At 38.3% G+C, this 26,298-nt stretch overlaps 2 protein-coding genes and 1 long non-coding RNA gene across 3 annotated transcripts; 2 read left to right on the top strand and 1 right to left on the bottom strand.

Annotated features, from left to right (window-relative positions):
- Nucleotides 1-12,513: 12,513 nt before the first annotated feature.
- Nucleotides 12,514-12,966, bottom strand: LOC138868916 (uncharacterized). The gene has a single exon (XM_070146497.1). It carries the CDS (start codon nucleotides 12,964-12,966, stop codon nucleotides 12,514-12,516), a length of 453 nt encoding a protein of 150 aa, XP_070002598.1.
- Nucleotides 12,967-18,614: 5,648 nt separating this feature from the next.
- LOC138868915 (uncharacterized) lies at nucleotides 18,615-23,063 on the top strand. The gene is made up of 5 exons (XM_070146496.1): nucleotides 18,615-18,727; nucleotides 19,624-20,931; nucleotides 21,292-21,947; nucleotides 22,062-22,179; nucleotides 22,640-23,063. Exons 1-5 carry the CDS (start codon nucleotides 18,615-18,617, stop codon nucleotides 23,061-23,063), a joined length of 2,619 nt encoding a protein of 872 aa, XP_070002597.1.
- Nucleotides 23,064-25,692: 2,629 nt separating this feature from the next.
- LOC104245288 (uncharacterized) lies at nucleotides 25,693-26,035 on the top strand. Its single transcript, XR_715686.2, has 2 exons — nucleotides 25,693-25,768; nucleotides 25,953-26,035. It is a non-coding gene; the product is annotated as an uncharacterized lncRNA (long non-coding RNA).
- Nucleotides 26,036-26,298: the final 263 nt, after the last annotated feature.

The raw sequence follows: 26,298 nt of genomic DNA, 5'->3' as shown, positions 1-26,298 counted from the left end.
ATCAAATCTAAAAGTTATTGCCATTTTCAAGGTAAACAGTCGCTTTTGCGGAGGGTCCACTATTCACAATTGCGAACTATTCATCACAATTGCGATGACAACAAAAATGGGAAGACTTCGCAATTGCGATAGTTTCTTCGCATTTGCGAACCCCAGATCACAAATGCGACATCTGCGACTGGACTATTAGCTGAAAAATTGTATTTTTTCTCATTCTTCAAATTTTCAAAATAAGAAAACCCTAGAGGCGATTTTCCCAAGAGCCCTTCTTCCCCAATCCATTGGTAAGTGATCCCAGCCTATTTTGTTTCAATCTTTCATTACATTTCATAAGATTCAATCTAAAATCTAGTATTTTCATGGTGGAAATTGGGAGTTTGGGTAGAATTAGAGATTTCTATAAAATTAGGATTTAGACCTAAAATTGAGGTCGGATTTCAAAATAAATTACATAACCGGGCTCGGGGTGAAGAGGGTAATCTGGTTTTGGTCCGAATTTCGGGTTTGGACCGAGCGAGCCCGGGGGTTGACTTTTATTGAATTTTTCAATAATGACCTAAATTGAATCTTTTGTAATCGTGGGTAGTTCCTAAGCCTTATTTTGAATCGTTTGGCTGGTAATTTGTTAGATTTTGTTGGTTCGGAGGCTTGTTAAAAAGGCAAAGCTATGGTTGAGTTTTGAGCTGATCTTTAGTGCGAGGTAAATGGTGAGTTTAACCTTTACTTGAGGGAATTAAGAACCCACGAATTATGTGCTATGTGAATTTTATGTGTTGCGGCGTATATGAAAGATGACGAGTGCTTATACGCCGCCGAATTACTTGTTTCTCCAGATTTCTCTAATTCTTCCTTCATTATCTCCTTCCATGTCTTAACTATTATGTGCCTTAAATGCCTTACATGCTTTAATTGATACTTGTGAATCAATGTTTCTCCTATTAAAAATATTGGACCTCTTCACGTTTTCATGACTTGCTGCTATTTGCCCTAATTGACGTACAAGCAATTTTCATTTACTGGACTTGTCTTGCCGTATAGTATTTCATATGTGAATTTCCAAGTTGGTACAAAGTTTCCTATCTGTTTCATCTTTATATTCATCAGTTATGATGGTTCTTGTGATTTAAAATATGAAATTAATTGTACTTAGTGATCAATTGTACTGATATCGTGGGGTCGGGTTGTACGCCGCAACAGGTGAAATAAGGGTGGATTGATGTAGAGGAATAAGGTTGATGTTATACCCCATGTTTTTGTACGTGAGAGTACGTCGTAAGTCAATTGATGTAAGCTCAGAAATGAGATCATCTTTGAAAGTACATAAAGTAAGTTAATCATGTTAACTTGGAGGTTACAAATATTAAAGATCATGACCTTCAAGTACCAAGAGGGTTGGAAGGCTTAGAAGCTAAACGAATTGAAGAAAATAAGTTTCGTCAAAAGTCGACAAGTTGGGAATATTATAACATGTACTTTTGGGGTGAGACTAGGATGCTCAAAATGATAAAAAGATATGTTATGAGTTATTTTAGTCTTGTGATAGTCATGTGTTATGTTTTGAAGTCAAGCGATTTGTAGAACAACAGTTGGAAAAGATCATCACAAGTTACATTTACAAATATACTGAAACTTATGTCAAATGTAGCTGAGCATTTCTCCCAATTTACTTGGAATTAGGTGATGATCTACCTACAAAATTGAATATCTACGAGCCTAGTTTCCAAAATATTAAACCATTCATTGATACAACATTGTAGTAGAGAGATAATCTCATTTTTGCGAGACTGCGCAAATTGATAGGTGACAAGTAGGTGCATCACCTGCTTGCCAAAAGGATTGGCCTCAATTAAAAGCACCAAAGTTGTCCAAGAGGGGACTTTTAAGGGCTTATAAACTAATTTATTTCACCCATATTTTAGACCAATAAAACCAGATTGAACCCCTTAAAATCCTCCCCAAAAATCCCACACAAACCCTAGGTTATTTTGGGTGTTACGATATAATTCTAGTGTCGAAACCACGTATAACTTGCTAGTTTCTCTTTCTCCTTCTCGTAGCTATGTTGGGGGACTGATTTTTGATGAATAAGTACTAGGTTTCATGGGTTCTACTAAGTCCAAGGTAAGGTTATGCTTCTCCTTCTATTATCTATGCTTGTACGAGTTGTAACTCGATCGTAAAGACTAGAGCTAGCGAGTTTTGAAAGAGTGATATGTTGTTTGTTGTTGCATCACTGTTGGCTGGTAGTGAATTTATTTTTAAGATTGAAATCATGGCTGGATTATAATATAAGCATCTTAATTATGTACTATTGTTTTGTTGCTCAATTGGAAAGAAAAGACAAGTTGAAACGTGTTTTAGTAAACCAAAATATCAGTTTTGAGTTGTTGAACTTGTGGGACTGTTTTGTGTGTTGTTTTGTGTTGCTATTGGGTTATTTATGTTGCTACTACTTTTATGGAATTTTGGAGAATAAAGGGTGTGGATAAACACCACCTAATGTCAGGGCGGTTGGCTGGTCGTTTGTCATTACATTTTTGGGTTATTTGACACTACTACGGTTGTCGCTTTGTGTATGAATTGATTGGGGTGTGTTGGCTGCTTTGTGGTATTTTGTGATGGATATAAGATTGTAAAATAAAGTATACATGTTCTTATTATTGTGTTCTTGTTGTTGGTGGTGTTATGTCGAATTAGGAGGAAGTAAAGATTATAGGGGAGATGCTGCCCATTTTATTATAAAATAAGCTTGCCGTTCATGGTGTGACAGTTGTACCTTCCATAACTTGATGATAGTATTGTTATTGTTGTTGTAGATTAAGGTGGAATGAGACGATCTTAATAGGATTAGTGTGCAGATTGCGATAAGATATGTTAAGGCTAAACCTTTCTTTATTTTCGCATGATCCCGCAACTACATGAGTTTGATAACGAGGCATAAAGAGAAATTCGTATTCCTGAATTTATGTACATTATCCCAGTCTCATAAGTTACAATATTCTCCCTTATCGCGATTTTATATTGAGTTAAGTATTGTCTTCTTCCAGTCAAGAGAGCAGAGGGTCTATATATATACAGTATTTTCACCACCATCGAGCTATAATCGATGGGCAGGCTCCTATTGGGCAACTTTTGATCAGATGGTAAGTTATATACCGAGCCTACTGTGGTTGAGCGCCTATGAGCAAGCCCAGGATGGCCGAGATATAGAGCCTAGTATGGTCGAGCTCCTATGAGCGAGCCTACTATGACAGACAGTCATACATACCGAGCCTTATAGGGACGAAGAGCTATTTTACTTACTATATTGGGAGAGTTAAGTAAGTATCAGCAGGTAAGAATATCTTCAGATTATTTTTGACCCTCAGTTACTTTAGTTGTTATATTATTAGTTCACTTTCAGCTTTCAGTTATTTTGTTGTCTTACATACTCGGTATATTGTTTGACGCTCCTTTTGCCGGGAATGCTGCATTTCATGCCTGCAGGTCATGATGGACAACTGGATAGACCTTCCCAGTAGACAGAGCCAAACATCAGCTTGGTTGGTAAGCTCTATTTCCTTAGAGTTACCAGGTCTAGACCTTGGAGTCCATTTTCTTATACAGGTTGATGGGTAAGTTGAGGCCCTATCCTAACCATGATGTAGTGATCTGTAGAGGCTTGTAGGCGAGTCAGCGTACACAGTTTTATATACATATACACATATATAGACATATATATATACATATATACACACATATATATACATATATATATATATACATATATATATATACACACACACATATATATTATGTGATAGACAATATTTTCATAGGATTCAGAATATGGCCTCATCGGCCTAAGTGGAGGATTACCCCTCCAGAGCTTATAGTTACAAAGTGGTACGCTCAGGCCGAGTATGGCGCTGGGTGCCGGCCACGCCTCTTCAGGTTTGGGGCGTGACAAACTTGGTATCAGAGTAGTTCTGTCCTAGGGAGCCTACAAGTCGTGTCTAGTAGAGCCTTGTTTATAGATGTGTTGTGCAACACATTATATAAAAAGGAAGCTACAAGGCATTTAGGAGTCTGTTACCCTTCTTTTAACTCCACATCGTGCTATAGAGTTGAGTCATAAGCGTTCGAGCCAAGACTTATGTTTGCTAATTATAGAGATGCTTGTAATTAGAAAAATTACAGCTAGCCAGAGCGCTAATACAACAGTTGGTAAGTGCATTAGTAGAGATAATTCTTCACGACGTGACCTTGTTTGAGGCCCTATTAGATCGTGCATACCAGATGGTGCACTCTAGAATAGTACAGTCGGATATGAATACTAGAATGTTCAAAAATATCAGAAGACATGTAGTGGCATCCTAGAAGGGATAAATATTTACTTTAGTACGACTCCCGTCCCTAGTAAAAAGAGAATAGTAGACGACCCGAAGAGCCACAGAGATGGATCATCGGGAGTTAAAAGTGAAAGAATGTTTTGTTGATGTTTTCAGAATAAGGTAATGAACAGAGATACTAGTAGGAGAATAAGAAGAGAGTAAATGAAGCATTACGAGTAAGATGTGATAAAAGGGTGGTAACGGTAAATCATAATATGACAGGATGACATAGTCTATAGTCAAGTAAAGGAAAAGACAAGAGGTGACAGGCCTTGAGACTATAAAAGAGTATAAGCCATAAAGTCAGATCCTCATTTCAAGAAAATGAGTTGGAGACTGCAACGTAATTACTAGAAGGCCAAGTTAGAGCCCCCCCTCGAGTAATAGAAATCAGCATAGGATAGTAAATAAAATAAATCAAACATGAATTAGGGACTGGAGGATTTGATAATAGTCAACATCGTGAGAATTTCAGAGACCATGTTCTGGAAAAATAGAATGGACAACAGAAGAACAACTTTTAAAGGTCATTCAAGAATATGTTTCCCTAAAGCAAGCATTGTGGGCAGAGTTAAGCTTAAGGGGCTAAGTGTGCCAATTACACTAGGTGTCACCCTCGTGCATAAGAAATTCAGATATTATTAGTACAGAAGAGTTACCGCAAGGCGAGTAAGAGTTAGTAATGATGTGGATTGATTCCAACGATGAAGAGGTAACTATGGAATAGTAAAGAAAGAATGTGATAAAAAGGCGAATGGGGTGAGATTGCATTTATTTAGATCCTATAGATATGTTACGACCCTAGAACATCATGCATGCACGACGCTAGGGAGAGGAAGTAAGGGTTCCCACCGAGAATGTTATTGATAAATAAGTTTGAATGAGCACTTGTTACATAAGGAGACAGTGTGAGAGATAAGTTAAGACAACGGGAATAACCCAAGATCGATTACACTGAATATAGAGGTGAGAATGGACCAATGAGTAGTTAGTAGTTGATTCAGGAAGAGTCTAGTTATTACTAGACAAGATGATACAGATAAATCAATAGATCGTGCAAGATAAACGTAGTGAACCCCACCATAGGGAATTCAGTCTCGCAGATACGAGATCATAAGCATTGAGAAATATTCATATAGGAGTTAGTGGTAGTTAAAGGTACTGTATAATTGTTACAGAAATAAAAGAGAGTTCCACTTGAAAGATAATCAAAATTTGAGTTAAAAAGTAAACCTACGAGCACAAGGGCATGGAGGTAAGTAACTAAGGATAATAATAGGTGAGTAAAAATGTCAAATATTTTTCCAGGTATATGATGTAATAAGCTCGTAGCTTTACAGGAGTCAGAGGGTCTCCCCTAAGTGCTATAACGAAAGACTAGTTGAGGGAAGAAGGCTTCAACATAAGCATAGTGACCTAGAGAAGCAATGATCTTATAACAACAGTCTCACTACAATATTGTATGCACTCCATAATAAAGTGGCACCTATCGTGACAATGAACAGGAAGTAAAATCAAAAGTAACATCTGAGATCATATGAGTTGCACAAAATTCCAATATATGTAGGCACTAAGGTAATCCAAGTATTCATGCAACAAGTGGCAGAACGACTAGGGAAGGTAATTGCTTACATTTATAGAAAAGTGAGAAGGCATGAAAGTAATTATTCGATCAATGACCCAGAGTTATATATATATATATATATATATATATATATATATATATATATATATATATATATATATATATATGTATATTGTTATTCCCACAGCTACAAGAGACTCTAGTATAAGTTAAAAGAAAGAATGGAGTCCACATTACAAATAAAAGCTTGAATTGTTAGAAGGTTATATCATGGATATTCTATAGCGTCCAAGAAGGACTAAAGTAATAACTAATACACTGAGCCACGGATCAGAAGATATCGTAAGCCTACTTAAAGGCTGAGATAGAAGCCCACTAGATGAATTGGGTGTAACATTCGACCTTTGGGCTTGAGAGGCCACTAGCTGAGTCAACATCTGAATAGCTCCCCTAAGATCCCCATAAAAAATACTAGAACCGGAAGCTGGGACTGGAGGCGAAATAGGAGTATCAATGGGGGGGATAGTGGTACCCTACATAGGTGTAGGAATTGGGGTAGTCTTCTCTGGAATAGAAGAATCAGGCAGAGTGATAGCAGGGCGACTACCCTCACCCATAGTATCAAGCACTGAATCATCAGCCACTCCTAAAGTGGCATTAGCATTGGCTTCCTGGACAATTCTCGCTTTCTTCTTAGGTGCCATTTACTGAAAGATAGAACAACGCACTTAATTAGAGAGGGAAATAGTTTCACCGCACGATCCAGAATATCAAAGAAGGGTGTTATTCCTAAATGCCCCAAGTAGCCTCTAACTTATAGATGTAGTCGACTACACACCGATAAGAAAGACTCTACCAGACACGGCTCCGAGATATCCTAGGATACTTTAAAACCTTAGGCTATGATACCAAGTTTATCATGCCCCAACCTCGGGAGGCGCGACCGGCGCTCAATCGAGAAAACCCAACTGAGCAAGCCTTATCAAACACTTCCTACCCAATTTGATTCGAATAAGGAAACCATGTTTTCATTCATATTTAGATGAGGGAAGATAGTGCATTCTACATCGTTAGTTCATTTTAAATCACAACATTAGACTGTCGATAAGTTCTAAGATTCCATACAAGTACACTTTTAGAAAAGGGAGAATTAGAATTACATCATAGTTCGTGGACCCATCCAACACTCGTACATAATCCACACATATGTCTACGGAGCCTCTAAGGATGTAAAGACAAGTTATGACAATACCGACAATAAGGCCCCGGCTATACCTCAAAAGTAGAAGTCTACAACAAAAGATGTGCAATATAACCCCTTGAAGAAGAAAGGGGCTCACCAAGACTCCAAGAAGAAGGTACTCCGTCCACGCGACCCGCACTATCTGCAATGGAGCCGCCTACATTCATTTAAAAATGTAGCACACCCGGCAAAAGGGACGTTAGTACCATGGAATAGTACTAGTATGTATAACTAAACACCATCTAGTTAGAAAGAACTTTCATACAAGAATAAGAAATCACAAGTATAACTCAAGCTTTAAACGATCACCACATTATCAAATAAAAGAATCATATAACATCCACATCATTTTTCTATAGCTTTTTAGTTTGGGGCATTCCATACTATTCATCATATGTTTCCAATACCACCGCTATCTTGAGCGGAGTCCGATCTCGACCCGAACGGCTAGGTCGCCTCATTTGAGACATATACTTCAATCACAATCTCATTTTCCTTCTTTTCCAGAATTCATTCACAATACCACCGCTATCTTGAGCAGAGTCCGATCTCGGCCTGATCGGCTAGGCCGCCTTACCAAGGCATTGTTCCCTTCTCATTAATCAATTCATTTCACATATATCATTGCATAGGCACTTGGGGATACAACTTATCATTTCATTCTTGGCACTAGTCCGTATTTTACATCATTCCCAATTTCAATATTAGCTTTGCCATTTAGGATAGTAGGTGCACACAATAGCAACTTAAATTATAAGCATGGACAAGGCCTCACATAGATGGCACAATATATATTCAGCTGCAATCTCGATTTAAGGTCTAAACATTTCAATACTTAATTCATACCTTTGCCCCTTCAAGTTGTCAAGATAGAATGTTGATCATGTTGGGACACATTTTTCACACATATAAGGTTACAACACCAACTCATGTAAAATAACAAGCAATGCAACAATTCAACTTTAATCTTACCATGTTCACACAATCACCGATGAAGCTCAATTTCTAAAAGACGGTATTTTAGCCATACATACCTCAATATAGCTTTCCTTAATCCTTACAAAATTCCAGAGCTCTTAGCTCTTCGATCTATTGTGTAAGAATTACAAATTGAACCGAGAATTAGAGACGAGATTGAAATTCTAGCTTGTTTGAGTATATTATCAAACACTAAGGGTGTATTGTGATCTTAGGTCCCTTTTTGAGAGAAATTTCTATCATTTTATACCCCAATTGCTTTATTTTTAGTTTTCTACCTCCCAATACTCTATGGTTTGATGTCCATGCAAGAAATCCATGTTTACCCATAAGGGGTGAAGATTTAGGTGCCTTCACTTGATTATCTTCAATATTTTAACAAGGATTTTTGGATCAATATTGATGAAAGTCACTTCCCCTATCTAAGACCTTCTCTCTCTCTAAAAGCATCAGGAAAATAGGCTCAAAATGAGCTATTACACCGTATATAACGATAGGGGGTCGAGTGTAAAATTTAGAAAATTGGAGCCCCAAGTCAGATCTGCGATCGCAAAAAAGCTGACATGCGGTCCGCATAATGGACCGCAAAGATGCTCCCAAAACCTGAACACACTGTCTGGGTATGCGGCAGAAATACGATCGGCATACCCATTCTGCGGTCGCATAATGCACCGCAGAACTGCCCTTACAAAATCCCAAGGGAAATATGCGACTACTATGCGGTCCGCATATTGGTTATGCGATCGCATACTTGACCGCATACTTGACCTCAAATATGACCAACACACTGACTCATTTTGCGGCGACTATGCGTCTGCATACCTGATATGCAACCGCATTCTCGACCGCAGAATCGCACTTTTCTGGAAAACATTATTTCTTGACTTTTTAGAGCATAGATCAGTCCAAAAAGGTCCGAACCGCATCTCTGAAACATGATCCTAATTGCCACTACGAGCTTCGGGTTTTAGAGTGGAAATTTTTTTATGGGGCCTCACATCCTCCCCCTCTTAAGATCATTCATCCTCGAATGAGGATCAAGGTTCGCTTATTAGCAATCTCTACGCAACCTTCTACTTTTTACAACCTAAACACACTATTAGTCTCCAAATTTGGCTAACTCCTTGAATTTTCGAAAATATTGCCAGAGTTTCCCTTATACCTAGGCCTTATCCACCTGTTAGAGATCCCTAGAAATATATCCTAACACCATAAACATATTTCATAGATATAATATAACTTGTACAACATCAATCATGGCCGTATAGGCAACATATTACAAAAAGGGGACAACTTTACATAGATCAAGCCAGAAGATGATAGTTCATAGGGGCTAAATACACAAAAGCTATTGCATGACTATTCAAACAAATGTGGGTACTTCTTTTTTATTTCATCCTCGGCTTCCCAAGTGGCTTCCTCAACTTACTGGTTCCGCCATAACACTTTCACGGATGCAATTTCCTTATTTCTCAATTTCCGAACTTGCCTATCAAGAATGGCAATCGAAACTTCTTCATGCGACAGCTCTTCATTAACATCAATGGTTTCAACTGGCACAATAATGGATGGATCTCCCACTACCTTTCTCAACATGGACACATGAAAGACCGGGTGTATCAGTGACATCTCGGGTGGCAGGTCGAGTTTATATGCCACCAGACCAATCCTCTGAATGATTCGGTATGGTTCGACATATCTCGGACTCAATTTTCCCTTCATTTCAAACCGCATGATACCCTTCATAGGGGAAACTTTCAAAAATACCCAATCATTTCCTTTGAACTCTAAATCTCTGCAACGGACATCCGAGTAAGACTTTTCACGACTCTGAGCAGTTTTCAACCTCTCCTTGATAATCTTGAATTTCTCCATGGCCTGATGCACGAGGTCCAACCCTATCAATTCCGTTTCTCCAACCTCGAACCACCCAATGGGAGACCTACATCTCCTACCATACAATGCTTCAAATGGTGCCATTTGGATACTAGCATTGAAGCTGTTGTTGTAAGCAAACTCTATGAGTGGCAAATGATCATCCCAACTACCTTTGAAATTGAGAGTACATGCACGCAACATATCCTCAAGCATCTGAATAGTCCGCTCTGCTTGCCCGTTGGTTTGGGGGTGAAAAGTTGTGCTAAATTTTATCTGCGTGCCCAAACCTTGCTGAAATTTCTTCCAAAAGTTGGTTGTGAACTGAGCCCCTCGATCGGAAATGATTGAGACTAGAGTACCATGCAACCTGACTATTTTCTTGATATAAAACTGGGCATACTATTCCGCTGTGTCGGTAGCTTTAACTAGCAAGAAGTGCGCTGATTTCGTGAGTTGATCCACGATTACCCAAATTAATTCAAACTTGCGTGGCAACCCTACCATGAAATCCATGTTAATCATCTCCCATTTCCACATTGGAATTTCTATGCTTTGAGCTAATCCATCGGGCCTTTGATGTTCGGCCTTCACTTGCTGATAGTTCGGACATCTAGCCACAAAGTCCACCACATCCCTTTTCATGTTGTTCCATCAATAAGCTGCCTTAAGATCATGATACAATTTTGTAGAACCTGGGTGCACTGAATACCTGGAGGTGTGAGCTTCTGCCATGATCCTTTCCCAAAGACCGTCAATATCAGGAACACATAGGCAGTCTTGGTACCGTAGGGTACCATCATCCTTGCCAAGGGAAAAAGCTGTGGTCTTGTGTTTGTGAATCCCCTCTCTCAGTTGTGCTATCAATGGATCATTGTATTGCTTTTCTTTCACCTCCGCCACCAGCAATGATTTAGCCCTATTCTGCACAATTATCCCTCCTTCATTAGAGTCTGTAAGGCGAACTCCCAAACAAGCCAACTAGTAAACCTCCCTGGCTAACGGCATCTGATATGCCTCCAAATGAGCCAAACTTCCCATAGATTTTTAACTAATAGAGTCTACCACAACATTTGCCTTTCCAGGGTGATAGAGAATATCAATGTCATAATTCTTGAGTAACTCTAGCCATCTTCTATGTCTCAGATTCAACTCCTTCTGCTTGAAAATATATTGAAGACTTTTATGATCCGTAAACACATCCACATGGACCCCATACAAATAATGTCGCCAAATTTTTTGTGCAAACATCACTGCCTCTAGCTCTAAGTCATAGGTTGGATAGTTCTTTTCATGATTCTTGAGTTGCCTAGAAGCGTAGGCTATTACCTTGTCGTGCTGCATTAACACGCACCCGAGCCCGATCCTGGAAGCATCGAAATACACCACAAATTCCTTTGTACCCTTCGGCAGGGTTAGTACTGGTGTTGTAGTCAACCTTGATTTCAACTCTTGGAAACTCTTTTCACAAGCATTAGACCATTGGAATTTAACTGCTTTCGGCGTTAATTTAGTCAATGGAGAGGCAAGAGTAGAAAACCCCTCCACAAACCTCCTGTAGTACCCTGCCAAACCCAAGAAACTGTGAATCTCCATTGGAGTGGTAGGTCTAAGCCAATTCTTCACTGCTGCAATCTTTTAAGGATCAACCATAATTCTGTCCTCAGAAACAACATGACCCAAGAACGCGACAGATTCAAGCCAAAATTCACATTTTGAAAATTTCGCATACAATTGATGTTGCTGAAGAGTCTGCAAAATTGCCCTGAGATGGCAAATGTGGTCCTCCCGACTCCGGGAATACACAAGAATATCGTCAATGAACACTATCACAAAGGAGTCTAGAAAAGGCTTGAAGACTCGATTCATAAGATCCATGAAAGCTGCCGGGGCATTTGCTAGCCCAAAGGACATCACCATAAATTCGAAGTGCTCATACCGAGTTCTAAAAGTCGTCTTGGAATATCCTGCTCCCCTATCTTCAGTTGATGATACCCGGACCGCAAGTCAATCTTTGAGAAACACGTAGCACCTTGCAGTTGATCAAACAAGTCATCTATTCTTGGTAGAGGGTATTTATTTTTTATTGTGATTTTGTTGAGCTATCGATAGTCAATACACATCCGCAATGACCCATCTTTCTTGCTTACAAACAAGATCGGTGCTCCCCATGGTGACACACTCGGCCGGACAAAAACCTTTTCTAGCAAATCCTTTAATTGTTCCTTTAGCTCTTTCAGTTCTGCCGGTGCCATTCTATAAGGTGGAATTGATATAGGCTACGCGTCTGGCATCACATCGATCCCAAAATCAATCTCCCTGTCTAAAGGAATCCCAGGGAGCTCATCTGGAAAGACATCTGGAAATTCATTCACAACTGGTACAGACTTTAGGCTAAGCACCTCGGCATCGGTGTCCGTAACCCAAACTAAATGATAGATACACCCCTTCTTGATCATCTACATAGCCTTAATGTAGGAAATAAACCGACCTCTAGGCACTGCATTATCTCCCTTCCATTCAACAACAGACTTATTGGGAAATTCAAGCCTCATGGTTCTAGTCCGACAATCAAGCTTGGCAAAACATGAATAAAGCCAATCCATTCCCATTATTACATCAAAATCTACCATTCCCAATTCAATAAGATCGGCCCTGGTATACCTACCGCACACCGTGACAACACAACTTCTATAAATTCGAGTTGCCAAAATTGACTCATCAACCGGAGTAGACACCGAGAATGGTTTATGAAGTTGTTCTGGTTCTTTCACGAATTCCATAGCAACAAAAGGGGTAACATGGGACAAGGTGGAACAGGGGTCAATAAGTGCATACACATCATGATATTGAACAGTTAGAATACCTGTAACAACATCTGGAGAAGCCTCTACAGTCTGGAGGCCACTCATAGCATAGAACCGGTTGGGTCCTCCTAAACTCTACACACCACCCCTAGCTGCACCACGCTCTGCGGGTGCTAGGGTACCTTAAGCTGGAGAAGGGGATGAAGATATAGCAGTTGCTGGATTGGATGACTGAGCTATGCCCCTAACCGCTCCCTGGCGGGATACACGACAATGTCTCTAAATATGACCCCTAATCCCACATCCATAGCATATAGGTAACTCCATATAGCAAATCCCTGAGTGCATCTTCCCGCACTTGGGGCACGGGGACCTTTGCTGCTGCTGGGACATCTCTCTTGACCGACCCCACTGATGGGATCCCTTGTTGCCCTGACCGGGCCTGAAATGACTCCACTGCTACTGGCTAGGCCCTGATGGCAGTGTACTGGCTGAAGACTATGCAATAGACTGGGAAGGCCCTGATGATCCTCCCTTGAAATCTGATCTTCCCTTACCTAGTGACTTTCTCATGTTTCCCGTAGACTGGGCCTTACTGTTACTCTCTCTCTCCATTCTGTCCTTCAATTTACGGTTCTCTATGGCCTGAGCAAATGCTACCATCTTCCCGTAATTCATGTCAGAATTTAATGCAGCCGTAGAATCCTCATTAATGGTCAAAGAATTAAGGCCCTGAACAAATCGGCACACCCTGGCCTCCATTGTGGGCAACATATGAATGGCATACTTGGACAAGCGAGAAAACTCCATGTGTTAATCCCACACACTTTTGTTACCTTGCCTCAAATTTTCAAACTCTGCTGCACGGGCTGCCCTTGTCTCAGCGGGCAGGAAATGATCAATGAAGGCATTAGCAAACTCGCTCCACCTCGCTGGAGGGCGCCCCTCCTCTCAGGAATCCTCCCACAACTCAAACCATGAGTAGGCCACCCCTTTCAGACGGTAGGCAGGCAACTCTACCCCCTCTGTCTCAGTCGCACGCACAACCCTGAGGGTCTTTTGCATCTCATCAATAAAATCCTGAGGGTCTTCTTCTGGATTGGCACCCGTAAACACTGGAGTATCTAACTGAAGAAACTTGTTCACTATGGAGCTGGTGGAATCACCCTATTGTCTAGATGAACTGGGCGCAACATTCGACCTTTAGGACTGAGAGGACACTAGGTGAGTCAACATCTGAATAGCTCCCCTAAGATCCCCATCAGAAATACTAGAACCGGAAGCTGGGGCTGGAGGCGGAATAGGAGTATCAACGGGAAGGATAGTGGTACCCTACATAGGTGTAGGAACTGGGGTAGTCTGCTCTAGAATAGAAGAATCAGGTAGAGTGATAGCAGGGCGACTACCCCCACCCGTAGTATCAAGCAGTGAATCATCAACCACTACTGAAGTGGCAATAGCATTGGCTTCCTGGCCAATTCTCGCTTTCTTCTTAGGTGCCATTTACTGAAAGATAGAACAACGCACTTAACTAGAGAGGGAAACAGTTTCACCTCACGATCTAGAATATCAAAGAAAGGTGTTATTCCTAAATGCCCCAAGTAGCCTCTAACTTATAGATGTGGTCGACTACACACCGATAAGAAAGACTCTACCAGACACGGCTCCGAGACATCCTAGGATACTTTAAAACCATAGGTTCTGATACCAAGTTTGCCATGCCCCAACCTCGGGAGGCGCGACCGGCGCTAAATCGAGAAAACCCAACTGAGCAAGCCTTATCAAACACTTCCTACCCAATTCAATACGAATAAGGAAACCATGCTTTCATTCATTTATTTAGACGAGGGAAGATACTGCATTCTACATTGTTAGTTCATTTTAAATCACAACATTAGATCGTCAATAAGTTCCAAGATTCCATACAAGTACACTTTTAGAAAAGCGAGAAATAGAATTGCATTATAGTTTGTGGACCCATACAATGCCCGTACATAACCCACACATATGTCTACGGAGCCTCTAAGGATGAAAAGACAAGTTATGACAATGCCGGCAACAAGGCCCCGGCTATACCTCAAAAGTAGAAGTCTACAACAAAAGATGTGCAATATAACCCCTTGAAGGAGAAAGGGGCTCACCAAGACTCCAAGAAGAAAGAACACTGCTACACGCGACCCACACTATCTGCAATGGAGCCGCCTACATTTATTTAAAAATGTAGCGCACCCGGCAAAAGGGACGTTAGTACCATGGAATAGTACTAGTATGTATAACTAAACACCATCTAGTTAGAAAGAACTTTCATACAAGAATAAGAAATCACAAGTATAACTCAAGCTTTAAACGATCACCACATTATCAAATAAAAGAATCATACAACTTCCACATCATTTTTCCATAGCTTTTTAGTTTGGGGCATTCCATACTATTCATCATATGTTTCCAATACCACCGCTATCTTGAGCGGAGTCCGATCTCGACCCGATCGGCTAGGTCGCCTCATTTGAGACATATACTTCAATCACAATCTCATTTTCCTTCTTTCCTGGAATTCATTCACAATACCACCGCTATCTTGAGCGGAGTCCGATCTCGGCCCGATCGGCTAGGCCGCCTTACTAAGGCGTTGTTCCCTTCTCATTAATCAATTCATTTCACATATATCATTTCATAGGCACTTGGGGCCACAACTTGTCATATCATTCTTGGCACTAGGCCGCATTTTACATCATTCCCAATTTCAATATTAGCTTTGCCATTTAGGACAGTAGGTGCACACAAGAGCAACTTAAATTGTAAGCATGGACAATATATATTCAGCTGCAATCTCGATTTAAGGTCTAAACATTTCAATACATAATTCATACCTTTGCCCCTTCAAGTTGTTAAGATAGCACGTTGATCATGTTGGGACACATTTTTCACACATATAAGGTTACAACACAAACTCATGTAAAATAACAAGTAATGCAACAATTCAACTTTAATCTTACCATGTTCACACAATCACAGATGAAGCTCAATTTCTAAAAGACGGGGTTTTAGCCATACATACCTCAATATAGCTTTCCTTAATCCTTACAAAATTCCAGAACTCTTAGCTCTTCGATCTATTATGTAAGAATTACAAATTGAACCGAGAATTAGAGACGAGATTGAGATTTTAGATTGTTTGAGCATATTATCAAACACTAAGGGTGTATTGTGATCTTAGGTCCCTTTTTGAGAGAAGTTTCTATCATTTTATACCCCAATTGCTTTCTTTTTAGTTTACTACCTCCCAATACTCTATGGTTTGATGTGCATGCAAGAAATCCATGTTTACCCATGAACCCCCAAGCTAAGTACTCTTTCTAGTGTGAATTTAAAACTGGAGATTAGGGGTCAAGTTTCTTACCTCTCGGGGTGAAGATTTAGGTGCCTCCACTTGATTATCTTCAATGTTTTAACAAGGATTTTTGGATCAATATTGATGAAAGTCACTTCCCCTGTCTAAAACCCTCTCTCTCTCTAAAAGCATCAGGAAAACAGGCTTAAAATGAGCTATTACACTGTATATAACGATAGAGGGTCGGGTTTAAAATTTAGAAAATTGGAGCCCCGAGTCAGATCTGTGATCGCAAAAAAGCTGACATGCGGCCCGCATAATAGACCGCAAAGATGCTCCCCAAAACCTGAACACACTATCTGGGTATGCGGCAGAAACGCGGTTTGCATACCAGTTCTGCGGTCGCATAATGCACCGCAGAACTGCCCTTACAAAATCCCAAGGGAAATATGCGACGACTATGCGGTCCGTATATTGGTTATGCGATTGCATACTTGACCGCATAGTTGACCTCAAATTTGAACAACACACTAACTCATTTTGCAGCGACTATGCGGTCCGCAAACCTGATATGCGATCGCATTCTCGACCGCAGAATCGCACTTTTCTGGAAAACATTATTTCTTGATTTTTTTGAGCATAGATCAGTTCAAAAAGGTCTGAACTGCATCTCTAACACATGATCCTAATTGCCATTACGAGCTTCCGGGTTTTAGAGTGGAAATTTTTTTACGGGGCCTCACATCCTCCCCCTTTTAAGATCATCCATCCTCGAATGAGGATCAAGGTTCGCTTATTAGCAATCTCTACGCAACCTTCTGCTTTTTACAACCTAAACACACTATTAGTCTCCAAATTTGGCTAACTCCTTGAATTTCCAAAAATTTCACCAGAGTTTACTTTGTACCTAGGCCTTATCCACCTGTTAGAGATCCCCAGAAACATATCCTGATAGCATAAACATATTCCATAGATATAATATAACTTTTACAACATCAACCATGGTCGTATAGGCAACCATTTACAAAAAGGGGACAACTTTACATAGATCAAGCCAGAAGATGATAGTTCATAGGGGCTAAATACACAAAAACTATTATATGACTATTCAAACAAATGTGGGTACTTCTTTTTCATTTCATCACTACTAGAAAATGGGCCTACGGCAACGGTTTTTTAGCAACGGTTTACAAACCGTTGCAATAGACTGGATATAGTAACGGGTACAACCATTACAATAGGATTAGGGTGATATCAGCACACTTTAACTATACAACTGTTCTAGTTGTATTGAAACTGTTGCCATAGAGTATTTTACCGCAACGGTCTGTGCACCGTTCCAATAGACCGATCTATTGGAACGGTTCTGAAATTATTTATTTTTATGGGAACGGTTTTCATTCCTTCTTCACTTTCCCCCCAAAAATTTGGTAAACCCGCCAAATGAACCCCATTTTTTACTTTTTATTTTTTGATTAATTTTAATAATATAAAACATAAAACCATAATCTTTATTTTCCCTTTTCACAGCACACTCACCTGCACGCTAGAACGAGACCATCTCCAAAATCATCTCAAAATTCATTCCTCAAAATCCTCTCTTTAACTCCTAAAATTCAAATTCAGAAACAGATTCATCTCAAAATCCTCACTTTCCTTGTAGATTCATCCCAAAGATAGACCAAAATCCCCAAATTCCAAAATCTATTTTATGGTCGATTCGAGATGTTGTCCAAACGAAGCTAGGTTTTTGTGAAACAAGCCGATTCTTGATTGTAGAGGTTCTTAAAAAAGGGAGATTGTTGTTGCATGTCTTCTGATTATTCAGAGAGGTATGTTAATCTCATTTTTTTTCTTCACCTAGGTGTTGTTAGAATTACACTTTCAATATTGGTTTATTTCTTGTGCTTTTTGATTTCAGTATTATTTCTTAATATTTGATTAGTTTGGTTTGATGTAATTTTATTTCTTTCTCCTTTTCTCTGTTACATTGGTATTCTTTTCTATATGTATATGTAATTGGAGCCGGAAGTAGCTTTTATTTAGTACCAGGTAATGTTATTGGAAATGGGAGAAACGATGTTTTCCTAAAATTGATGTAATTTAACGATGTAAAAACGATATTGGTGTAAAAACGATGTAATTTAAATGTATTCTATTTCAACTTTCTGCTCGTTGAAATTGTTTAGAATCCCATGTTTTCCTTGAAGCTATTTTTGATGTTTTTTCTTAATATGTTCCGAACTTGTTATCTTATATCTACTTCCTTCATATTACAAGAATATGTCATTTATTAGAAGTTAAAAATAATTTTGGAAATATCTGTATGTCGACGGGAAGCAAATGTTTTTCCCTTTGTGGATGGTAATTTGGGTGAACTATTTTAAGAAATACTTTTTTAGTGAAAGAGTCTTTAAGTGAAATGAAGTGTAGAAACAGAGTAAGAAAAGATGAGTTTAATGTTGTGGTGTTTGAAGATCTGGGTGCTGTGTATTTGGAGGAATTATTAAGTTCCTCAGAATGTGTTACAAATCGGTGATTGTCTTTCTCTGTTTTCATTCATATTAAATTTGAGTTCCACCACAAAGAGAGGAGGAGGATGAGGATTAAAATTAAGAAATATAATTTAAAACAGACAATATATAAGATTAGAAAAGATTGATTTATTAAGGTAGTGGAGTTGGAATCTAATTTACAAGTTTAGAAAGGGCTACAATGTAAAGTTTATAAGAGTAAATTAAATGGAAGATTAGGAAAGATATGATCAGGGACCTTAATAGTAAGATATAGGAAAGAACCTAAAAGCATTGAATCCGGTGAGTTTCTAATAGAGCAACATAAGAACCTAGGAACAGAAAACACTTGAAACAGAGCAAAAGAATAATCTAGTATGTTGCTTCTATTGTCTTTAAGAGCTTAGAATTTTAGCAACTCAGCATAGAAATTAAAGAGTAAAATTAGTTAAGATGCAACCATCATGAGTGATTATGTATGACTCACGGTGAGAAAAATTATGTTTCTCGAATGTGATGATTTCTCCACAGATTCATTTTCAATGCCCAAGGTAAACAAGTATCGGAAGATAATAAAGGTTTTTGATTATACATATTACATTAAACCAAATTACTGAAACTCAGAGAAGAGAATCTACATGATACTTCAAACATAAAAAGAGAATCCAATTATCCAACTAACAGTCTTAACTTGTTCCCTATATCTGCCTCAGATTGAGACTTAAGATTAGTACAATATTTAAGATACTATTAGATTACAAATCTCTTCTCTAATGATTTTATCATTCTTTCTCAATGTAAAAACTACTTTACTATTTGTAACTCTTTGACTTCATCCCCTTTAAGTTTTGGTCAATGTCAAATTAATATGTACCTTGGTTTATTTAGTTAATTTTGTTGATTACTTTTGTCGTATAGGAATTTCATGGATAAAGTAGATAAAAGTTGGATGCATCTCCTAAGATGGACGGATGAGTATATACGTGGAGTAAATGATTTCCTTGATAAGGCATTTGAACGAGCTTCACAAGGAAATGAAATATTATGTCCTTGCCAAAAGTACATTAATCGCAATTGGCATTATAGAAATGTGGTGGAGGATCACTTGGTCGTTAATGGCTTTGTTGATGGTTACACCGAATGGGTTTTCCATGGTGAAGGATTTTCCTCTAGAATTACACCTCATCAAAGCAATAATGATGAAGGTTCTAACATGCATGATGATATTGATGGATTACTTCATGACACATTCAGAAATATAGAAGGTGAGTCGGTACAAGAAGAAGGGACGAGAGAGGATCTATCTGAAGATGCTAAGAGATTTTTTAAATTATTAGAGGAAGGGAAACAAGAATTATATCCAAGGTGTGAAAACTTCAGTAAACTGAGTTTCACCATCCGGTTGTACTTGTTTAAGTCTTTGTATGGGTTGAGTAATGTAGCCTTTTCAGACTTGTTAGAGTTGTTAAAAGAGGCATTTCCCCTTGCTAAGCTGCCAGAGTTTTTCAACAAGGCTAAAAATATGATAAAAGATTTGGGTCTTCATTATGAAAAAATACATGCATACCCTAATGATTGCATGCTATTTTGGAATGACAATGCAAAGGTCGATAATTGCTCTGTTTGTGGGTCTTCTAGATGGAAACGTTCTAATTATGCCTTGAATAATACAAGTTCTAAAGTTCCTGCAAAGGTTTTAAGGTACTTTCCCTTGAAGCCTAGGCTTCAGAGGATATTCATGTGTCCTGAAATAGCTATTGCAATGAGATGGCATACAAATGAACGACCTAATGATGGGAATTTGAGGCATCCCGCTGATGGAGAAGCTTCGAAGGATTTTGATTCTCTACATCCTGACTTTTCCAAAGATCCACGCAATGTTAGGTTGGGTCTTTCAAGTGATGGTTTCAACCCATTTCGAACCATGAGCATTTCTCATAGCACGTGGCCTGTCATGTTAATGAACTATAATTTATCACCATGGATTTGCATGAAGCCAGAATATATCATGTTGTCAATGATCATTCCAGGTCCTTCATCTCCAGGAAATGATATAGATGTGTACTTACAACCACTTATTGCAGAATTGAAGGAACTATGGGAAACTGGGATAGAAACATATGATGCTGAGACAAAGCAAACATTTCAAATGTGTGCAGCCTTGTTGTGGACAATTAGTGACTTTCCAGCATTAGCAATGCTTTCAGGATGGAGCACCAAGGGGAGGTTGGAATGCCCCACTTGTAATTATGACACATGCTCTCTATATCTCAAACACAGTCATAAGATGTGTTACATGGGATCGAAGATTTTTGCCGCATGATCATCCTTTGCGGATAGATAAGAAGTCATTTGATGGTAAGGAGGAACATAGACCTGCACCTACTCCTTTGTCGGGTGTAAAAGTGTTTCAAGAGCTTCTTGAATTCAATAATATTTTTGGAAAGGGCAAAAAAAAAAGACCTTGGGATAACAAGGGTCCGTGGAAAAAAAGATCTATTTTTTTTTTGAATTGCCATATTGGGCGCATAACAAATTGAGGCACAATCTTGATGTGATGCACATCGAGAAAAATATATGTGACAGTTTGCTTGGAACTTTATTGGAAATAGAAAAAAAGTCAAAGGATCATGTAAATGCTCGCTATGACTTAAAAGAAATGGGGATACGAGAGGAGTTACAACCAAGAGAAGATGATGATGGATCAGTGAGTTTGGCTAAAGCTTGTTTCTACATGGAACCAAAACAGAAAAGTTTATTTTGTACCGTCATAAAAAATGCCAAGTTACCAAAAGGTTATGCTTCAAATATTTCAGAACGCGTGCAAGTGAAGGAGATGAAAATATCAGGGTATAAGAGTCATGATGCTCATTTTATAATGCATTACTTGCTCCAGGTTGCTGTTAGAAAAGAGTTGCCCAAGAGTGTTTCATTGGCCTTGATTAGGTTGGGTAATATTTTTAGAGCCATATGTAGTAAGGTCATAAGGCGAAGAGATCTTGAAAAAATGACCTCTGAAATTGTTGAAATAAATTGTGAGCTTGAAAAGATTTTTCATCCAACATTTTTCGATATAATGCCACATTTGCCTATTCATTTGGTGAATGAAATTAAGCTTGGGGGTCCAGCTCATCTTCGTTGGATGTATCCCATTGAGAGGAACCTATGTAAATACAAGGCATTTGTTCGTAATCGATCTTGTCCAGAAGCATCAATAGCAGAGGGATTTTTGGCAGAAGAGTGTTTGATTTTTTGTTCAAGATACCTACATGACAGCGTGAAGACAAGATTCAGTAGATACCCAATTATAGATGATGAGTGACCTCAACATTTGTCATCTATATTCTCTGTTATAGGCCATCCAATTGGAAGTAAGAAGAAAAATACTTTTCTCATGGATCCACAGTTATGTTATGAAGAACATCAATATGCTCTATTCAATACTGGAGATGAACAAGTGGAAACATTTATCGAGTAAGATAAATTGTATAACACTTATTCTATACTTTATTTTTTTAATGATATAATCTTAAAATATTCATGATTGCATGGAACATAAGAATTTAATTGGTAATCGCAGTAGATCAAATGCATGGGAAAGGGCAAGAAATTATAGTCGGGAATTCAACAATTGGTTTGCTGAGAAAGTTAAAAATATTGAAGTGCCCAATTATGTAAGATGGTTAGCTAAAGGGCCTAATGCGATCGCCAAAATATATACTGCATATTTCATTAATGGATACCAATTTCATACCATAGAACGGGATTCCCGATGCAAGACTCAAAACAATGGAGTGACTTTATCGGCAACAACCGAGAGCTTTGCTAGCTCTAGGGACCAAAATCCCATCGATGGTGAGGTTATCTATTATGGAGCTATTCAGGATATCATTTAGATTGATTATTGGGGTTGTTTTAGTGTTGTACTATTTAGATGCGACTGGTTTCGTAATGAACTAGATGAATATGGGTTAACCCGTGTGTACTTTAAGAAATTATGTAGTACAGATGACCCTTTTTTGTTAGCATCACAAGTTTATCAAGTTTTTTATGTGGAGGATCCTATTGAGAAAGATGTTTATTATACAAGGAATAAAGTCCCTGTTGATTTATATGATTTAGAGGAAGAGAATTGCCCCAATATTGAAGACGCATTTTGGAGGGAGCCTAATGATGACGTTGGTTCCTTAAGTGGATTAGTTGATGTTGAGTTTGGATGCTCAAGAAACGATGTACCCGTTGATGTTGTTGATATTCCATCTAATGCACAACATTCACATGATACAATTATAGAAACATCGGAAGAGGAGAATGAGTTTGATGATACTGATTGGGACTGGATGGAATCAGATGATTAAAGAAGAAACTTCTTATATTCTTTTAAATATATTTTGTTTAGAGTGAGTAATAATATTTTTTATCAATATTTTATAATTGCTCTTGTTTATATAATTTTAATAATTTATATACCCATAGGGCACTTCATGACAGTAGCTTGAATAAGTTTATCTTTACATCCCTTTGTTCCCTTCTAGTAGTTCCTAATCTTTTGTGATAAAGGAAATGGTTAGTGTAAGTGATCTTGTAAAGAACTTACCCTAATGATCTGTCCTTGTTCAAATAATTTTATCTAGTAAGCTAAGCCAATGTGTTATAATGGACCATATACTAACTCATGTACTAATTGGACCTATTTGCATATTTGTGTGTTAATGTACTGTGAGTTGTTAGTTTAACTATTAAGGTGACCATGTCTTAGTGAGATGTGTGCCTGCTCTTAGCTCGATTGTGAAACCAACAGAACATGTGCTTAAACTCCCTCTGCATAATGCAGGCCTGTTAATATTTCTAAGCCTAGGAGATAGGAGTGGTGAAGCATGCTTTTCATCACAATGTTGTATTTAAGTGAATAAATTGCCAAAGCTGCATGGAAATGTCTAATTTAAGCATTGCATTTTTTTTTTGGATTATCTCTTTGGAATCTAGAGCTTATTATTTAGGAGAACACATGATCTACTTTAATTACGCACCTTCTTTTTCTTTGTGGATTACAGATATCTAATCTGGTCCAGATTTGGTTTCAACGGCCAAAAGACATTGTTCGGAAGTTGGTATCAGGAGATTTAGACCTTGGCATCATTGGTGTCGACACAATCAGTGAATATTGGCAGGTACGAACTAAGTGTTTCAGCTTATTTGTCCATATGAAGCATAAAAAAGAGCCAATTATGATCCAAACAACTCAGAGACAACTCTACCATTCCCAAATTTCATAAACTTGCGCAGGAAGTACCCTTGGACTCGAATCACCATCACGGACAGTTTACTTCTTCACAAACTAGCTCAGTAGCCTTGTAACATTCGGTGTTGCTATTGTCTTCTCTAAACATTCTGATAAATACATAGACCCTATTATCAAAAGTGAGTGAGGTACTCCCATGTGATGCTGCCTCGTCTTTGCACAAATAGCCTCTTTGCATAGTGATAGCTACTGTCAAGCCTATAGCACATTGAGGCTGTATTTGCTGAACTTGTATTGTCATTTACTTTGTCCGGTTGTCTAGAATTTCCTCCCAGTAGTGCACACTTTCATTAAATATACCTGTAGAGAGTATTTGTACTGTCAAGTACTGCGATGCCTATACTTGTACTGTCTTTTTTGCATATTTCTTTTTCTGCTCTTGTTGTATTTTGTGGATGCAATACTTCCTAAGGTAACATAGCATCATATTGCATTGCATCTTCAGCCCAGATAGCAGTCCTCGTGTCCAGAATTATAAAGCAAAAAAAGTGTTGCCCATGAGTCTGTGCCTGCATATTTCTGCTGCTTTTTGCTTCCATTTCCTGTAGCCTCCATCTGATTCTTGTTGTAGCCTTTGTGCATGAAATATTTAAGCTTAAGCAAGTCTATGATTTCATTCTCATGCTTGTGCATGTCACCTTTCCTTCTTCAAGCATATTAGTGGTCTTGTTGTTAATGCTTTGATAACTTATTTTTTATTTAATTTTCTGAATTTGATAGGAATTTGAATAGTCATGAATCAAGAAGGGCACTCAAGTAAAAACAAAAAAGCTAAAAATTGCATTGCAGCTGGATCACTTGCATCTTTGCTGAACCAAAAAGTTTCATCATTGAAAACAAAAAGAATTGTTCAATCTACAAGGACAAATGACAAGCATCATCTGAATTTAATTGAAAAAAAAACTTCCGCATTAGGATCTCAAGTGCAAGAACAATTGTTGCAACTGCCTCAGCCTTCTACTTCTCCTCTAATACAAAATGTACATGAACATGTGCAACAAAAGTCACTGAACTCTACCTCTCTTGCATCACAAGCAGTACGTGAACAATTGCAGCAACTGCCACTGGATTCCACCACTCGTACTTCATAAATGGTACATGAACAATTTGAGAATTCTTCCAATCATGAAACAAACGAACAATCCGAGGAACAAGGAAAGAACATATAAATTTTATTTCGTTAAATTAGCAAACAATATGGACGTGATATATGGTGATTATTCTTACTTAATATTAATGCAGGTCCTTCTGACGAAAAAAGAAAAAGAGGAAAAACTTTGATGCCAAGTGTTCATGGTAGGAAAGAGCGCAAGCTAATTGTGCTAAACGAGAACAATCAACCCATAGGTCCTACTGGTGATGTTGTAGCAGAGTTGGGTAGCTTCCTCGGCACATTGGCAAGGAATGCGGCCTTTTGTCCTCTTAATGTGTTTAATTGGAGAAAACTTCAAACAAAAGAGGATATGTGGATATATATCAAGGTTTGAAGTTTGCAATATTCTGTGTAGATATTTCATATTTTTACACTAACCTAGTTGTACCAAATTAAATTTGTAGGGAAAATATGATATTCCTGATGCTGCAAAAAGGTGGGTTTTTTATTCGATTCAGAATGCTTGGAGAAAGTATAAGAATCAACTATTTAACGACCATTATAAACCCTATGAGAATGACGAGCTTCGAATGGAGCAAAGGCCGGTTGATGTTCCTGAATCTCAATTTAGGGATCTTCTTAATTATTGGAACTCTGATGCCAACAAGGTAAAACTAAGTACTATCCCATGATTTGCTGAGAATGTCTGGTTTATGTTTAATTAGAAATCACTTTATTTTTTTATACATCAAATGCACTTAGGTTACATGACCTAGTGCAAAATTTAAGTTTGATTTGAATTTGTTGGGACAACTGAACTTGATAACTTTGTATTTATTGGCCGATTTGTAGAAAATATCCCAAACCAATACCGAGAATCGCAAAAAGTTGAAATATCCACACACTGCTGGCAAAAGAAGTTTTGCTCGAATATGCGAGGTTTGATATTTTTTTTCTTAATATTATTCTTTTAAATATGAACTTATTAACTTTAGTCCAAGATATTTTTATACCACTTTTTATATAATCAGGAAAAAAAAGAAAGAAACTTCTGAGCCTCTATCAAGCAAGGACATCTTTGTGGCTACGAGAAAAAGAAAAGTTGATCGAGTATACAAGGCCTCGTATGCGGATACTCTTAATAAAATTGTACGAGTTATTAATTTAAAGTTTGTTGTTATCATTTGTCTGTTCTTAG

Source organism: Nicotiana sylvestris, chromosome 5, assembly GCF_000393655.2.
Source record: "Nicotiana sylvestris chromosome 5, ASM39365v2, whole genome shotgun sequence".
Lineage (NCBI taxonomy): Eukaryota > Viridiplantae > Streptophyta > Magnoliopsida > Solanales > Solanaceae > Nicotiana > Nicotiana sylvestris.
This window is presented reverse-complemented; position numbering and strand designations above follow the sequence as displayed.

Coding starts and splice junctions, on each gene's coding strand:
- LOC138868916 (XM_070146497.1), bottom strand. CDS start 12,966: ATGAGTGGCCTCCAGACTGTAGAGGCTTCTCCAGATGTTGTTACAGGT.
- LOC138868915 (XM_070146496.1), top strand. CDS start 18,615: ATGAAGTGTAGAAACAGAGTAAGAAAAGATGAGTTTAATGTTGTGGTG. Junction 18,728..19,623: donor TCAGAATGTGTTACAAATCG/GTGATTGTCTTT, acceptor TTTGTCGTATAG/GAATTTCATGGATAAAGTAG. Junction 22,180..22,639: donor CAAGTGGAAACATTTATCGA/GTAAGATAAATT, acceptor TGTACTATTTAG/ATGCGACTGGTTTCGTAATG.